The 17,948-nt window shown below is 41.1% G+C and overlaps 2 protein-coding genes across 3 annotated transcripts in view; one reads left to right on the top strand and one right to left on the bottom strand.

Annotated features, from left to right (window-relative positions):
* LOC131027216 (uncharacterized protein C630.12) overlaps positions 1–17,948 on the bottom strand; it is a 148,468-nt gene that overhangs the window by 110,548 nt on the left and 19,972 nt on the right. The gene's annotated exons all lie outside the window — the stretch shown is intronic.
* LOC131873635 (uncharacterized) lies at positions 12,384–15,812 on the top strand. Of its 2 annotated transcripts, none has more exons than XM_059216637.1 (7): positions 12,384–12,592; positions 12,874–13,501; positions 13,597–13,829; positions 13,924–14,076; positions 14,177–14,577; positions 14,731–15,136; positions 15,260–15,812. In XM_059216637.1, exons 2-7 carry the CDS (start codon positions 12,906–12,908, stop codon positions 15,745–15,747), a joined length of 2,277 nt encoding a protein of 758 aa, XP_059072620.1. In that variant the 5' UTR covers positions 12,384–12,592; positions 12,874–12,905; the 3' UTR covers positions 15,748–15,812. The 2 variants fall into 2 exon arrangements, with proteins under 2 accessions (XP_059072620.1, XP_059072619.1); XM_059216636.1 differs by having other exon boundaries at positions 12,871–13,501.

Below are 17,948 nucleotides of genomic sequence, written 5' to 3'. Positions count from 1 at the left end.
TCAGAATAAAATACCAAGGTAATTTACCCTCTCTTGAACAAAATCACCTCAGATGCTAAGAATTTGATCAACTAAAATGATTCCAAGGTTTCTACATGTCAGGTCTTGAAGAGTGGGTAACTCAATGGTCGATGTGAATTGTTGTGTTCACTTGAGGACTTACGCAAATGTTTGGACTATCATGAATGATGCGGAATAGGTGTGCTGACAACTTAAGATTTATCAATGTGGCTCTGGATTTTACTTACTAAAAAATGGGCAAAAGGAATAGGGTTCAGGAAATCTATTCTTAGCCTAAGAATGTAGGAAATGATGAATGGATTTAGTGGAATCAAACCAGGCAAGGTCTCACAATCAGGTATTGACACAAGCTTAGTGCAATCGTCTAAGGTATACTTAAGGATTTCCAAGCTATCACCATCAAATGTTGACACCATCCAAGTTGATGCTTGTCAAGGGACGCGTAATAGTTGAAGTTAAGCTTACTTAAAATTCCAATTGACCACACAAGGCACAATTACCAGCGGCAAGAGGCTAGTGGTATGGATTAAGGATTCCACACAAATGAATTCAACAAATCTTCCACTCAATCTAACATACATGAAAATAAATTCTAATCTAACTTGGAGGAATTGAGAACCATGAATGCAAATACAACACTTGAAGAGCAAAATCACCAACAATTGAACAATGATTATGATTCAAATAGCTGCAGCATATACGAACAATTCTACAAAAACTCTCTCTTACAAATGAGAGACAAGGAGACATATATAGAGTCTCTTACAAAATGGATGGCCAAGATTGATCTAAGATCAACGGCCGAGATCATGCCAACAAAACCCTAGAATTGCCCTAATTAGGGTTTACATCAAAAATGGTGCCACCAACATATGGCCCAATGAAAAGATACCTAGTCATCAAATAGGGAATCTTTTAAAAGATTCCTCCCTACATCTCTCTCTCTCTCTCCTAGCATACTCCAAGAATCTAGCTAATACTGAAACTAACTCCTCCATGGAAATGCTAGGCAAGGTATCATGTTGTAAATCAATCACGTCCAGTGAATCCAAGCAAGCATTCAAAGTGTTCTCCCATTCTGGCATGAGCTTCTGCAAACTATGAACGTGAATCAACAAAGAGACCAAGTCATCTATCTGACTCTTCTTCAAAGAGTCCAACTGGCAAAAATACATAAATTTTATCTTGTCTCTTAATTCGGCTAAGTGTAAACCACTAGCATCACTAACATCAACACCCAAAAATTCCTCAATCGAGGCAAGGATCTTCATCTAAATGTCCTGAATTAATCCTTCCATCTCCATACAACTCGACTGGGCGTTTTCATAAGTTGATTTCTTCACGGCTAATGAACAATACCAACCATGGAAATCATATCTGTATCCACTGTGCACAATATTCTCGCTGACCAAGGTGGAATTAGGAATCCTTTTCAAAGCCTGGAGGCGTGGAATAGTCTTGTCTTGAATAGGCCGGAATTCTTCCCAAACTCCCTCCAAATACTGGATTCTAAATACGAGCCCTGTTGTCCTATCATATGCATGGACAAACTGAGTAAGGATTTCATCTACCCGCTTTCTTGCGCTCTCGATCCATTTTTCCACCTCCGAGAGTGTACCTTTCGCTGCCTCACAGTGTGAATGCATTCCATGGTCAGCTGCAATAGGGGAAATAAGGGTGGGATCTTCATGCCTTGTCCCTACAATATACTCCCTAAGTCTGATATTCTCTTCTCTGTACCTTTCTTTCCACGCAATCTCTTTGTCTAACCTTGCATTGATCGCCTTGAGGTTTTCACCAACCTCCTGAAATTCTTGCTTTCTGGATGTACGACCAAGGGCAACTGAAGTGATCTGGAAATCCATAGGAGTAGCAATGTCCGTTGTCACGCCTGCAATAGGAACAACAATCTGCATTTTTGTCTCATCTCTAGCTATGTGCGACAAAATCTCCGCTCTCTTGGGCTCTTTCTCCTTAGCACTCCTAGCTAGGTAGTCATCAATGTCGTCAATAGGCTGTAACTCTATCATTTGTTTACTTTTCTCCATACTTCTCATCGGCCATTCAAGAATAGCGGCCATCTCCATACCATCATCGAGACATATTTCTCGATCAAGTCCCTCAATGCCGAGATAACATCATCATTATCATCAAGAATATTCCTAGTCCAATCATATACTTCATTTCCCAAACTAACTTCCAAAAGGACAGTAGGGGATCCCGGTTGATCATCATTCTCATTAGGAGGTGCAGATGTCGTTGTGGCATGAAATTCCTGAGTATTCCCTGGTAGTATCACTGTATTGGAACACTACTGAGTCTCCTTGTTCTGTTATGTTACATCAATCACTTCGATTGATGAGACACTGGGAGGGGGTGAAGGAATGATAAGTGGAGGAATGATAGTCTTCTGTTTCTTCTTCACCTCCTCAATCCTCTTCCCTCTGGCCTTGACTTCTCCTGGCGTGTTCTTCCTTATCTTGGAAGCTTGACTCTCTTCGTCTACATGAATCCTGACATCACTGATAGTCCTCTGATCATCCTCGAAAATAGGTTCTACTGGCTTCATCCTTTCATAAGTGAAGGGAACACCCATGTCAACTAACTTATTCATCTGTATATCTACCCATGTACAACAGAAACTCAAGACCTCTTTCATCAATACATTCAGGTCAATTCAGGTCAATTCAGGTCAATCTCTTTTGACTCTGACCAATTAGGCAATAGGATTGCCTTCTTCATTTCACTCTCATACTGTGGATGTGTATGATCTCTATCATCTAATACTTGATCAGGAATGAGGAAAAGTCCACACTTCCTCATGAAATCCACTGACATTTTGGACCACATTCTTCTCTTCACTGCTTGCTCGTCCATCAGGTTAGCCCAATAATCTTCTATGTCAACTTTGTGAATGAACTTCTCTCCCCTGATCCTTCCTACTTTCTTGTTTGGATCGAATCTTTCTCTTTTCTTGTATGTAGCAAATCGATAGAATGCAAGCTCCTCACTCGCAGTGTTGGCGGCTATGGTAGACTGGCAAACCTCTAACGTCTTCCCAACTGAAATAGGGAATGTCATGCATGTCCTGTGCTTCTCTCTCTGAATGACATCGAACTCTAGAAGTTGTCTCACCACTTCCAACAAGATCATTCTGTCAATCGGATACCTAGGAAGTCTATAGGGTTCAAATTGAAACCCATGAATCTTGAGGTATGTGAAAGTGGGAAACTGTATATACCACGATCCATATTTCTCTATTAACTCTGTTGCCTTCTTGGACAATCTTCTGTGGATTTCGCCTTGCAGCATCCGTGTGATGTACATAGTGAATGCATCATTCACTCTCTTATAGTCTTCAATTCTATACATGCTCAGTTGGGGGTAGCATTCATGACTCCGGAATTGTCCTTGCCCATTCCTAAATTCACCTTTGCATATTAATCCTCTGTATGAAACAAACCATGCAAGCAAGTATACCAGGTAAGAAGTCATGGCAAATGACTTGGACTAATCTACATTCCTCAGCTGAAAATCCAAGTTGTCACTTATAATCTTGGACCAATTTACTAGTGTTCCTCTAAGACAATCCTAGATGAAATAGAACATCCATCCATCGAATATTGCTCCCTGTGGCATCCCCATCACTCTGTTGAGTAGGAATATTAAATCACTATACTCCTCCTTGAAGTCTACGCACATGAGTGTCTTGGGAGCCTTGGAATGATGAGACCTAGGTTCAATCATCCACTCCTTGTTAATTAAATTCTTGCATATACCCATATTCTTCGTGTATCTTTTTGCATATTCATCCTTGGTCACATCCTTCATGTCTGTTCCGCGTGGAATTCCGAACACCTCTGCAATAGCATCCTCAGCAAGGTAGGCAATGACAATGCCCTTAGGAGTCTTGATCATTCTTGTGAGTGGAACGTAACATCGTGGACACTCCAAGATAAGCTCACTGCATTGTATGGACTGTGGGAATCCAGTGGCATGGAAAATGCCACTCTTCATAATATTCGCATATGCTGGGGAAGGAACTTGATCTCCGATTCCGAACATCCGCCGCTGCATCTAGTCGAAGTCTAGGAAATGCATGTTTGTATCTGTGATCTCCTTCCATCTCAATGAAATCTTGAGCTCTGGATAAAATCCAGTCTCCAGCATCTTCAATAGTTCTTTCCTTTCCTTATATCCAAACATTGACATCGCACATGTACGAAGCTCGAAGTTAGACTTAGGAAAATAAATAATGCTCTTAGTAAAATTCCTGACTTTCTAAATATTTAGCTAATTAGAGCATGGAGTCAGGAAAATAATCCATACACTTGGTAAATTTTAACAATTAAGTTCAAAGTGTGACAACACTAAGGCATGGAAACCTTCCATAAAATTCATTGGTACCTCCTTATGCTTAGAAAATATGCAAGCTAAAATGCAAAGGAGTATACCGGATCAATGATGACTAAGTAAAGATGTGAAAGGTTGTGTTTTCACACAAAGTATGTCTGAAGACACCTTCTGCAGTCAACAATGGAGGTCAACAATTATGAAGACAACCTAAAAATCATACTTTTAAAACATGTTGTAATCTTCAAAAATGTGCATAAACTTGATAAAAATCAATTTTAATGATGAATACAATCATATTCAAGAATGTAAGTGTGGCTGGTAAAAAATTAATTTCTGAGAACAAGTTTGAAAATTGATTACTTCAGACTTACCAGCACCTTGCAAAGTAGTTAAAAATCCCTGAAAATGATGAAAAATAGCTAAGGAATCAGCTCCAAGCAAAATCGCCAAAGTGGTTAGGTGGCTGGAAATGAAAATTTTTGAAGACAACCGCCTAACAATGGAGTTTTCAGACCTGTAACAGCGATAAGATGGTCTGAAAATGCACAGAAAACTCCATAAAACACCTCCAAATGCAAATCGCCTAAGTTGGAATTGGCTGGGCAATAAAAACTTAAGTCTGAAAATTAATGGGCAGCCATTAATGGAGGTCAAATCTAAAGCAAACCTCAAATCTGAAGCGAATCAATGAGCTGGAAATGATGGCAGCCACCAAGCATGCATGGAAATCATCAAAATATGGCACCAAACACTTCTCCAAACAAAATCGAAATTTTCCCAACTATGGCACCATACTAAATTTCTGAAAATATCATCTCAATGGCAGCCCGGATCTGCACCAATGGAGGTCTGGAACAGCAAGCAAAAAATGGAGGAAAATATCGCCCAAGTCTCCAAAGACAAAATCGCCACCCTTCACCAAAAATCACCAAATTTGCAAAAAATCACCGAACTTGAAAAAATCGAAAAATCTGGAAATGGTCTTCAATGGCAGCAAGGAGAATGGATCAGCAAGCTGGAAAAAATGGAGGAAGGAATCCTCAACCCAACACTTCACTTCAATCACTTGCTAAACTTCGCCCAACTTGGAGAAAAATCACCTTTCATGGAGACACCTGGCAGATTTAATAATAAAATAATGCTAAGGCTCCTCTCTTATACTTGCTTTTACCTCTCACTTTCACCACACAAGCAATGTGGGATAAAACACTTGCTTATATACTTGTTTGGTAAAAACTAACTTGCTTCTAGAAGGTTCAAAATATTAAATGATTATTGCAAGTTATTAAATTTTGCTTTTAAAATTTTAAATAATCATTAATAATTATTTAAAAGCAATTAAAAATGGGGCTCATTTATTAAAATATTGCAATTTAAGTCCAAATTAAGCCTCCAGGGGAAAATCAACTTGGGTTGGGATTGATAAATCCCTTTAAAAATCATTAAAATTGTCAAAAATTCTCCACAAGGGAAAAATCGACCCTAACTTGGATAAAAATCCATGCATAACTTCATCAAAATGCACACAAAACTCCCTAGGGGAAAATCGATGGTTGTCTGGATGAAAATCCAGACTCAAAATTCACTTTACTTGTAAAAATTAGTCCCTGGTGGAAATTCGACCTCAGTCTGGATGAAAATCCGGACTTAAAACTCGTTAAAATGCTCTCAGTGGAAAATCAACCTCCGTCTGGATGAAAATCTGGACAAAAATCCGTAGTATCTTGTCACAAAACATTCTGGTGGAAAATCGACCCAAGCATGGAATCATCCTCAACATTGTTTGCACTATAATCTGCACTCCAGTCCGCACTCCTGGTGGAAAATCAATGGCAGTCTAGAAAAATCCTGACACTTAGCCAAATTTTAGCACTTCTAGGAAAAAATAGATCCAGGTATGGATAAACAGTGGTGGAAAATAATAGCCAGTATGGATTTCAGAGGAAACCCATGTGTAGTGTGGATTTTGAGTGCGGGAAAGGGGTGGGTAGTCTGGAATGTGAGAGGAAAAGCACCTCTAGCATGGAATTTGACCCTCTAACCCTTGGAATATGGATATCCCTTAGGAATTTAACAATTTAACCACTCAAAATCACTTAGAAACTTTAAATTTAGACTGGACTTAGGCAAATTTTCCAAAAATATGAGCGAAACGCTAGGAAAATATTGGGATAAAGTGTGAAATCAACTTAAATAATACCTTAGGAGCAAGAAAACAACTCCAAAAGGTCTTGGAATACCTTGGCACTTTAAAATCATTGATGCACGTGTTTAAAAATACGTTAACGCTCAAAAAGTTCAACACTTAGACAAAATTTAAGATCATTAAAATATCAACGTTTGCAACTTGATCCTATAACTTTCAAAAACCCTAGACAACACTAGGCATGATCAAAACTTTGAGACTCGGGCACGAGAAACGCAAAATTGCCCACTAAGCAACCAAAACCCTAACCTAACAACGCAGAAAGCAGGAAAAGAGGGGGTCCTCGTTAGCAATGGGGCGATGTGTGAAAAGGTCACAACACACGGTTGCAATCTCAAATGTGAACTCATTAGAACTACCCCCTTGGTGGAGTTCAATCATGCCCAAAAGGAAAAAGCAAGAGATTTCTCTTAACATATTTGATTTCTAGCAGCTCAGGAAACCTAAGCCCAGAGCTACCAAGAAGGCAAAAACAATCTCGCGAGTGGTGGTAGATAGCAATAAAATAAAATATGTGGAAGTGGCAAAGCCTTTAGTTGAGAAACCGCCAGAAGAAATGCAGTTGTCAGACTACAAGCTCACTGGGATAGAACTTGGAAAGCAAACGCATATAGGTATCATGTATGATGCTACGGATTCAGTGGCTTCATTGGTCCAAAGTTATGATGAGCTATTGGCAAAGAAGAATGAGCTCAAAGAGAAAAATTCACAGCTCATTATGGTGATCCAGAAGATCACTATTTCTTTAGAAAAGGTTGATCCTTTGACCTCCTACACATCTAAAGAATCTATTAAACAATTGGAGAAAGCTGCTCAAAAGGCCAAAGCAGTTGATTCTTGGGTAGATCAACTGATTGATCAAAGCACTCAAGTGTTAAGGAAAGCATTACACGTGTTGAGCATTGTAAGAGCAGCAAAGTTAAAGATGAATCAGATTTTGGAGGCTTTTGACCAAAGTTTGGTCTCAATTGAGAAAGATCTGAAAATCTGGCATGAGATGGATCAGATCAAGCTGATAATTTTGTGCAACAATATGGTAATTCCAAGCAGGGAGAAATACATAGAGTTTGATGAGCTTATGACAAATAAGTCTTTGGTTATCAAAGATCTCCTCAAAGATGTGCAAGCTACTCTTGAAATGAGTGATGAAGCTGAGCAGGATATCCTCTCCAGTTTTGACAAAATATCTTGCAAGATTTTAAGTCATGATGGAGAGTTGCTCGCTGAAAATTTGATACTTGCTGACTTAGTGTCGAGCCTTCACCATGAACTAGAATCGGAGTAGTTTGTTGTAACTTCAATTCACAACTTAGTGAATTACCAAGTGTTCTTTGATAAGATGCAAACACTCTTGAGGAACTCAGAGAGGCAACCGTTAGATATTTTGATGTTATCATTAAAACTGTTGTGGTTGCCAAGAATACAACAAGTCCTGATCCTAATGAGTTGCAGAAATCCATCAACAATTTCCAATCCCTCATGGCCAGAGATGGAAAAGAATGAAAAGTGTCTTTTAACCCTTGCTTTTGTGTTTATGCATTTTGTTTTCGACAAGTTACATGTAGTGTCAAGATTCATGATTGCTAGTGGATTTTCACTTGTATCTTTGTAAATTGTAATTACATGTAAACAAATTACAAGTTGATTAGCAATAGAACTGTAATTTGATTAAGTCACAGTTAGCTGGTTAGTTGTGGAAAAAGTCTTAGTTAGTTACACTTCTCCCACATTTTGCTCTCAGCCCTTCTCCTATATATACACGAGGGTGCCTTTGTAATTTTTATCTTTTGGCAATGCAACAAAATTCTATCAGTTTGTATGTGCACTCTAAGACTTTGAGCTTAGATGTAAATCAAATTGCTTTCAATAAAAGAGGCAAGTTGTGTTGAGACTTTGTGCCAATTCAAGTTGTTATGTGACGACATTTTCTGGAATTGATTGAGATTTTTGTTCTATTGTTCAAGAGGGATTTAAATTCAATCTTGCAGACTTTGAGCTGCTAATTGTATTTAGAGTCATAGGTTTGGTTTTCAGATTTGGTCTTGCAGACTTTAAGCTGCTATCATGTTTGAAGCTAGTGTAGAAAGCTCAAGTAAGGGGATAACTTGTAAACTTTGTGCTGCTTTTATTTTTTAAGACTTGTGCATGTAAGGTGAAGTGCATCATATAGACAGACTTTGAGTTGTTGTGTGTTGTACACTGTTATCATTTTGAGAAGGTTGATAGGACAATAGAAGTGTTGAAGAATTTGTGCTTTCATTTCTATTTTCTCGTCCTAGGGAAGTGACAGAAGTCTTTGTGCTTTCATGGAAACTTTGCTTCCCTTTATGTTCTAAAATTCCTACAAAAAGTTTCATTTTTGTATTTACTGTTGTTACTGTAACTTCTTTTCTGAAATAAGAGAAAGAATATCATCTGTTTTGAAGAAAGAGAATAAGATGTTATCCCACCCAAATTAGATTAGTGTTAGTAGTAGTAGAGGGGGAGCCTTCCCTAAATTAGGAGAGTTTTATACTCATACACTGTGGCTGAAACCACAATTTTGCACATCCTTTCTAGTGTACAAAATTTTCAACCAACATTCAGGAATGCCTTAGCAAAGGGTAAATAAAAATTTTGCAACTTCAGAGATGTAAAAATCAAGGAAGTTTAATGGCCGATGTTAGATGTAATTTTGACTTCCTCCAATCCATGTTATCCAACCTGTGGTTTTAGAATACTGGTGGTTGGTCCTCATGTTGGTCATAAGTTGATATGTGCCTCTCAAACACAGAGGAGAAACTAGGAAATAAGAACACAAGAAGTAAAAATAGTAACAAATGAGGTAGCCATCAAAATTGATTACTTTCTACCCTTCATTTGTGTGGATCAAATAGATGTACAAAGATGAGGGTGCACACTCACAAGATAAGTCCAATCACATACAATGAAACAAATAATATATGTCTTAGTTTATCTTGACTTCACTTGATCCATGATGTGTGTTATGAATCTATGATGTTATCCAAAATATGCAGCTTGAGGATTTATAATTTTGGTGGTTGGGCCTTGTGTTGATCATAAGTTGACATGTACCGTGAAAAACACAAAGGAGAAACCGAGTAGGAAAACACAAGATCATCAAAGAGAAAACAAAGAAGATAGACACCAGGATTCATTGCTTTACACGATTCATTTGTGTGCATTAAATATATGTACAAAGATGAGGGTGGAGGCTCACAAGATAAGTCTGATCACATATGAAAAAACTAATAACACATTTCTTAATTATTCTTACATGCAATTAGAAGAGGCTCCAGTGACCTAGATCATGTAAATGGAAAAGATAATTACAAAAGCAATCCGGAAAAACCACAAAATAAAATTATAAGTTTGACCCAGTAAATAGTGAATTTTTCTCTTGATTTGTATGATTTTGAAATTCAATCAAAGTATCATCAGCCAATTGTTGTTGAAATTATGAAATGGTAGGCTCTAGATGAATGGTAGAAACCCCTCCCTTCAAGTTGGGTGGCTCACGTAGCTTGAGCCAGCATTGTTAACAGATCAACGTAGATGACAAATTCTAAACTATTCACACATAATGATAGCTAACCCTCTGATAAAGAATACAATCATTGGCAGTGATATTCATTTGACAAAGTACATAGATTCCAACTAGCTGGGTGATCAAGACAATAAAAAGTCCACTTTTAACTCTGTTGGCGGCAATATTGTACACGGAAATAAAACTAGTTAATTAAGTTGTAATCGTGTTGGTTAGTTGGCAACCGAGGGGTGGCAGTTGCGGTGCGACGGTTGGCGCTCGCACCCCCTCGGCATCTTTATATACTTCCGAATGTAACTTGTGGACAACAACGACAATTAGGAGTGGAATAACATCTGATATATTGCATCTGATATCTATGGCATTATTGTTCTGCATTACGTACTTCATGCTTTAAGTATTCACCCGAGAGGGCAAACATTTGGCGCTGTTGCCTAGACGTACTCAGGAACGGAAGACGCGGATGGCGCACGGACGCGATGGGCCTACCCATCGGTGAGATGAACCCAAAGGCCGACGACGCGCCCGCATAACAATCGACGAAGGGGAAATTGAACCTTGTAATAATCCCGGCACAATGTTGAGATAAATTGTGGCCGAAAGGAAAAATAATAAAAGTTTTTTTTACATGGCGTGTGCTTGTTATGTACGGAAGTGATTTATGCCCAATATATTAAATAAAGATAGAAAAAAAAAAGCAGAAACGGACGAGTGGGAGGCCGCGCAGAGGGCCTTGATTCTGGAGCAGCAAGTAGAACGAAGGCGTAGGCTAAGGCAGCTTGCCGAGGGACGACCGGCCGAGGGGTTGCTCGAAGGGAACCTTGGAGTTGTCACGGAGGTTGCGGAGGCAGAGATAGACGGAGAGAAGTACACTCTCTACACTGTCGTAGGGTTGCCCGAAGGGAACCTAGGAGTCACGGAGGGTGCCGAAGGCGACCTCTACAGTTCGCCTGAATACCACCACCGTAGGGTAAGAAGTCGCGAAGAGTTGGTGGAACAAACAAGGCGAAATCTAAACTTGATCGACGCTACCAAAGACCTACTAAAGAATTTGTCCATTTCGGAGGACAACCGGAGGGAGACAACCGAAGGTGACGGTACGGCCGACGGTGCCGAGGGAGCACAAGGGTACCGTACGAGAGGCAATTTGTTCGGTTCGGGGTCAACAACCTTCTCTGGAGGACCCACGAGTGGAGGGTCAGGTGCAAGAGGTGGAGGCGGAGGATCACCAGGTACAAGCACACAAGGCACCAGAGGAGCGAGACCGAGCAGTGGGATGGCCAGTAAACAGAAGTTGCCAAAGTTGAACGGCGAGGGGAAGGAAGATCCCGTCCGCCATTGTCGAACATGCGAAACCATATGGTCAACGAACGGTGTTACTAACCAAAACGAATGGGTAACGCAGTTCCCAGCCACGTTACGTGGAGTTGCCATAGATTGGTACTTCGACATGGACAAGCAAAAAGTGGCCACGTGGGCCAACCTACAGAAGGAATTCACGGAGGAGTTTCGGTTGCTCCGTGATGACAATGAAATTGTAACGGAGATATACAGTACCAAACAAGGTACCAAGGAGACAGTACGGGCATACAGCAGGAGGCTAAAGGAATTGCTCGGTAAAATGGAAAGCCAACCAGCAGAGGGATTGAAGAAACGATGGTTCGTCGAAGGATTGAAATCCTCCCTACAAAAAAAGATGAAAATTGTACCCTCGACATCATATGACGACGCCTATAATAGGGCGATGGACCTAGAGAGCGAATACAAAACATCAAGGAAGAAGAAAAGTAATAAATATTCATCTAACGATGATGAAGACTCTGACGGGGAAAGCAGCAGCGGTGGCGAATCAAGTAAAAAGGTGCACGCTCTCCAAAAGGACATGGAACGAATGCTGAAAGAACTCAAAGCCATGAAAGGGAGTACAAGTAAGACGGAAGCAAATGACGTGTGGTGTATCGACTGTAGGAGTGACGGACACACCAAGGGTTCCTGTCAGAGTCCCCAAACTCGCCGCGAGTCAGGCGAGTTCGCCGAGTTGGCGAGTCGAGCCAACCTCGGCGAGTTTTGCCGACTCGCCGCTCGGACTCGGCGAGTTTTGGGCAAAACTCGCCTGACTCGCGAGTCAGGCGAGTTTTGCCAAAACTCGCCGAGTCCGAGGTCCAGGACTCGGCCGCGCGATAGGCATAATTCGAACTTAAAAAAAAAAAAAAAAAAAGAGCTTTTTCATTTGTTTTTTTTTTCGATTCTCTTTGGTATAACCCTAAAAGGTCTTTTAATTGTTATTTGTGAGAAGAAGAGAGGAAAAGTGAGAGAGAGGAAGGAAAACAAGAGGCCATAGGTTTGCAATCAGCAAGGAAGAAGAGCATCAAGGAGACCACAAATCACATTGGGGAGGCCATAGGCTTGCATTGAGAGCATCAAGGAGTCCAAAGCAAGACTTCTCAACTCATTTGAAAGAGGTAAGGTAGATTTTGCTTGTTTTTTTAAGTATGTTAATGGATTTTTTTCATTTGTTTGTTAATTTTTTTTTAGTTTAACAGTTAACTTTCCAAATCTTGAATGTTTTTATTTTTTTAGCTTAATTACAATGAGAGAAGTAGAATAATGGCAAAGTGCAAACCCTACATTTTTTTAGAAAAAAATTGTAAACATGTATTTACAATTTTATTTTTTTTTAAAGTAGGGTTTCCTGATTTTTTCTATTAGTTTATAACTTTATTAAATTTTCTTATTGCAGCAGCTTTCACGTTTAAAAAACATTCATTTTTCACAATGCCTAAAAAGGATGAGGCTTGGAAATATACTGAAGACTTTATTGGCAGACAAAAAAATCAAACAAAATGTTTTTTTTGTAAAGAAATTAATTTTGGTGGCATCAATAGATTTAAATACCATATTGCCGGCATACCTGGCCATGATATTGAGGTATGCAAATTACAAACTCCTGAGGCAAAACGTTTCTGTTATGTCCAATTAGAAACACATGAACAAGAAAAGTTAACTAAGAAGAGGCAATTGGAAGAGTTAAGTGCTATTGGCTCCCATGCACCCACATCCGCATCTGCATCCGCATCCGCATCCGCATCCACATCCGTAGGCTGTGTTGGAGAGGGTTCTTCCATGCCTCCCTTTCACCCTAGTGCTTTTGCTAGTGCTAGTGCTTCTACTTCTACTCCTCCTGGTGGCACTATTACCTTTGGCCCTAGAGTTCGGAAATCCAGGTTGGATAGTTATTTTGTGCCGCGTAGTACTCCTGGGGCACAACCCTCGCTTGAGGGTATGGGTTGGAACAAGGAGGTTCATGATGCTGCAAGAAAACAAATTTGCAAGTTTTGGTACTTTTGCAACATTCCATTTATTGCAGCCAGGTAATTCTTTTTGATTTGATTGCTTTAAGTTTAAAAGTAAATTTATAGTTTGAAGTTGAATTTTACTTTGTCTAATCATAATCTATTTGTGACAGGTCTCCTTATTGGCAAGGCATGGTAGATTCCATAACCATTTGTGGTGCGGGGTTTAAAGCCCCTACCGATGCTGAGTTAAGTGGCCCCCTCTTGTTACAAATGGTTGAGGATATGAAAGTTGAGCTAGAGGACCACCGACAGTCTTGGAGAGAAAAGGGTTGCACCATCATGACAGATGGTTGGACGGATAGGAGGAATAGAACACTCCTAAATTTTCTTGTTTCCTGCGGAGGTGATTGATTATGATTCATTCTAATTTGTACTTCCCTAAATGCATTGAATAAATTAAATTTTGATTTGTTGAAAGTTTGAAACTCTATTTTCAGGATCTACCATGTTCTTGAAATCTATTGATGCTTCCTCACATGTGAAAAATGCCACATACTTATGTGAGGCTATTGAGGAAGTCATACAAGAGGTGGGGGAAGAAAATGTGGTGCAGGTGGTGACAGATAATGCAGCAAGTTATGTTGCTGCAGGTAAATTTTGAACTTTTCAAGTCTTGATGGAGAGGCATCTATGATTATTTAAAATTTTCTTAACACATCAAAATTTCTAATTAACTTAAAATTGCTGCAGGTAAACTTTTGATGGAGAGGCACCCGAAAATTTTTTGGTCTCCTTGTGCGGCCCATTGCCTTGACCTCATGTTGGAGGATATTGGTAAGCTTGAATGGGTGAAATCAATAGTTGAAAGGGCCAAATATATCAGCAAGTTTATCTACAATCATGCATTGGTCCTTAGCATTATGAGGCAATACACGGGGCAAAAGGAGTTGGCTCGTCCAGGCATCACGAGGTTTGCCTCAAACTTCCTCACACTGAAATCCTTGATAAAATCAAAGGCGGCTTTGAGGCGTATGTTTGTTGGTGAGGAGTGGACTTCCTCATCCTATGCTACAACCACTGCAGGGATAGATGTGGTAAATTGCATTTTTGATGAGTCAGGTTTTTGGACCCCCTGTGGAGAAACCGTGCAGGTAAATTTATTACAATTTAACATTTAGTATCTACTATCTAGTATCTACTATTTAGTAATTTAATTTTAATTTATTAACAATTTAACTTTGCAATTTTTCTTTTTTTTTAATTTAATTTGTGACTTAATTGTTTTTGTTTAACATTATGTGTAGGTCACTGAGCCCCTCGTAGTTCTCCTACGAGTTGTTGATGGGGAGAAGCCCTCTATGGGCTATATATATGAGGGTATGGATAGGGCCAAGGAGGCCATTAGGTCCATATATGCAGGAGATGAGGATAAGTATGGCCCCATTTGGGAGATTATTGATAGGAGATGGCAGAACCAGCTTCACAGGCCCATCCATGCAGCAGCCTATTACCTCAATCCGGCATTTCGATTCCGTGATGACTTCAAGGCAGATGAGGAGGTTCTTAGTGGCCTGTATACAGTGGTTCAAAAGTTGTGTACTGATGGCACAGCCTCAAGAACAACGCTCCAGCTGGATAAATATAATAATCGAGAAGGGGCAATCTTCTCAAGCAGCATGTGCATAGAGGCTCGAACACAATTGCAGCCAGGTAGAAATATATGTAAACTTAAGATTCTTAAGTTTATGGCTTATGCATTTTAATTTTTGATTTTATAATCTAGCCTTAAAGTTGGAAATGAGTTTGATTTTTTTTTCTTTTTCGTTATTTCAGATAGATGGTGGCAAATGTTTGGGCCCTCAACCCCAAACCTTCAAAAAATTGCCATCCGTATTTTGAGCCAGCCATGCAGTGCTTCTGGATGTGAGCGCAATTGGTCAATGTTCGAGCACATCCATTCGAAGAGGCGTAATAGATTGTCTGTGGAGAGGTTGAATGATCTTGTTTTTGTTCATTACAACCTCCGTCTTAGGACCAGACAGATTTTGGACACTGACTCCTCTCCGATCACTTTAGCGGAGATCGATCCAGAGTCTGAGTGGATCACTGAGTCTACCGATCCCGTCTTCACTGAGGAGGACCATGAGTGGGTTGACCAGGCAGACAGAGAGGCTGAGGCTGTGGCTATGGCAGAGGAGGAGGATAGAGCACGATCCGGCACAGGCACCTCACAGGCGGAGACTATGGCTTCTCAGTCATCCAGGACCTACCTTAGACGCATTTGTAGGAGGCAGACAGACTACTCTGAGGCTCAGGATTAGCTAGAGCCTGAGCCATAGACTTGTTTTTGTTTACAGTTATATATATGTTTGGGAACATTTGATGTCATGGTTTTATATACATTTGACAACATTTATAACTCTATATATCTATGTTTTCTATTTCCTTCAGCTACAATTTACATTTCTACGCATGTGATGGATGTATGTTTATGTATGTGATCAAATCAGCTTCTATTTGATGATGTTATAGTGTCTTTAAGCTTTATTCAATAATGGGTGCATGAAACAAGTTTTAAATCGTTAAAAATCTCTAAATTTCAAGGGTTTTTTATTTTGCCGAGTCATAGCCGAGTCGTCGCCGAGTCATAGCCGAGTCACGAGTCGAGTCGGCCTTGCCGAGTCCGAGCCGAGTCCGAGTCTGGGAACTTTGGTTCCTGTCCCAAGAAGGCTTTCTGCGACATTTGTCAGATTACGAGACATTTGACAAAGGAATGTCCCTACAATATGAAAACCGGGAACCAACAAGTTCTCTTCACGCAAGAGTAGCCGGCCGTCGGAACTTCGCAAACCAACACAACAGCATCATCTGGAGGTTACCGGGACAACAGACGCGGTGGCGGAAGGAATAGCAACAATAACAATAACGGAAGCCGTCTCCAGTATGACACCAAGGGCCGGCCAATTATCCAACGTAGGGCCTGTAATCAGTGGGGGCACTTCGCCCGTGATTGCATGAAGGAAGCCACCCCTCAACACCTCTGCCGATGGTGTGGGCCAGGCGACCATGAGGACGCAAATTGCCCACAGGCAGGGGTTAATCTCCTCAACATTGAGAAGGCTGAGAAAACTGGTGAGAAAGAAGTACTGGCGATCACCCACACCCAGACGAAAAAAACCACTTATCCCGACCCCCGTACGGAGAAGGAGAGATTACGGGAGGCAAAGGCCAATATTGAACATGAGATGACAGCCGAACGACGGGACAACGAAGTGGGGAGTACATCATCCCGTACAGAAGCGGAAAATAACATCATTGGGCAAGTATTGCAGATGGAAGTACCTATAAGGGTAAAGGACCTTCTAGAAACAATGCCACAGTTAAGAACCACCATTTTTAATTCCATACAAACCACTGCGCAGGCACCTTTGCGTGCCACACAAGCGAAAGTTCCGGTCAGCCCCTCGGCTGACCCAATGTTGTTGACCTTAAATAGTGGTCGGCATCCTGCTGTAGTAGAGATGGGAATTCTCGGGGCTATCCTCAAAGACACCATCGTGGACAGAGGTTCGGGGGTGAATGTACTGCCAGAGGATACGTGGAAGAAGCTAGGGAAGCCAAAACTATGGCCACCCACGTTCAACTTGGTAGGTGCAGACCAGCACGGCATCAAGCCACTCGGCACCCTGATGGCCCAGTCGGTCACCATCGGCACGCAACCTTTCATACTAGATTTTGTGGTAATCCCACTCAAGAAGAAGGGGTACGACGCCATCTTAGGCAGAGGGTGGTTGGTTACAGCAAAGGTGAACCACGACTGGAAAAAGAACACCCTTTCTATGGAGAAAGGGGGGCGGAAGTACACCATTGATCTGAGGACCCAGGTTGTTGACGAGGAACTGGCATCATCTTCGGAATCGGAGGATGAAGGAAAAGGCAACCTGAGGGCTGAAGGACGGGGCTGCAGGGAGCCCAATGACGAAGGGATTCTCGAACTAGGAGAGTGCTCCGAGGATGAGACAGGGTCATTGAACGGACTCTTCCATTGGCAGATGGAGGATTATGAAATGTTCCAGAGCTACAAGCTCGAAATAGAGGAACCAGAGCAAGTAACAGAGGAGGTGTACCTGCCAGAATACATAGAATATTGGAAGGGAGACGCCCCAAACCTCAATGACATAGATAATCCGAAGAACAATTGTGTCGACAACGATTGGAACCGTGTGTGGAAGGCCGCAGCCTTCAAAATCTTTATTATTCTTCTTCTTATGTACGGGAAGGAGACCATGGTCCCTGTAGAATTTGTGGTTCCAGGTCTTCGGATGGCCATGGGAAATAAACTTGCCACCAACAGGTTCAAATTGAAACCCTACCACGAGAAGCGCGCAGGGGACCCGAGAGGCCGGAAGGACACCCGAGAGTCCAGAGGGGGACCCGAGAGGATGGAAGGGGACCCAAGAGGCCGGGCAGGCGACTCGCCAGGCACAGGACCAAAACGGGAGACTCTCGGACGAGGCAAACC

Source organism: Cryptomeria japonica, chromosome 2 (assembly GCF_030272615.1).
Source record: "Cryptomeria japonica chromosome 2, Sugi_1.0, whole genome shotgun sequence".
Taxonomy (NCBI): Eukaryota; Viridiplantae; Streptophyta; class Pinopsida; order Cupressales; family Cupressaceae; genus Cryptomeria; species Cryptomeria japonica.
The sequence above is the reverse complement of the archived record's forward strand: the minus strand, read 5'-3'. Positions and strand labels throughout refer to the sequence as shown.

Bases quoted from the DNA above. Each gene is read 5' to 3' on its own strand.
- LOC131873635 (XM_059216637.1), top strand. From the start codon at position 12,906: ATGCCTAAAAAGGATGAGGCTTGGAAATATACTGAAGACTTTATTGGC. The intron at 13,502-13,596 runs GTAATTCTTTTT...TATTTGTGACAG, and splicing joins ATTCCATTTATTGCAGCCAG to GTCTCCTTATTGGCAAGGCA. The intron at 15,137-15,259 runs GTAGAAATATAT...TCGTTATTTCAG, and splicing joins TCGAACACAATTGCAGCCAG to ATAGATGGTGGCAAATGTTT.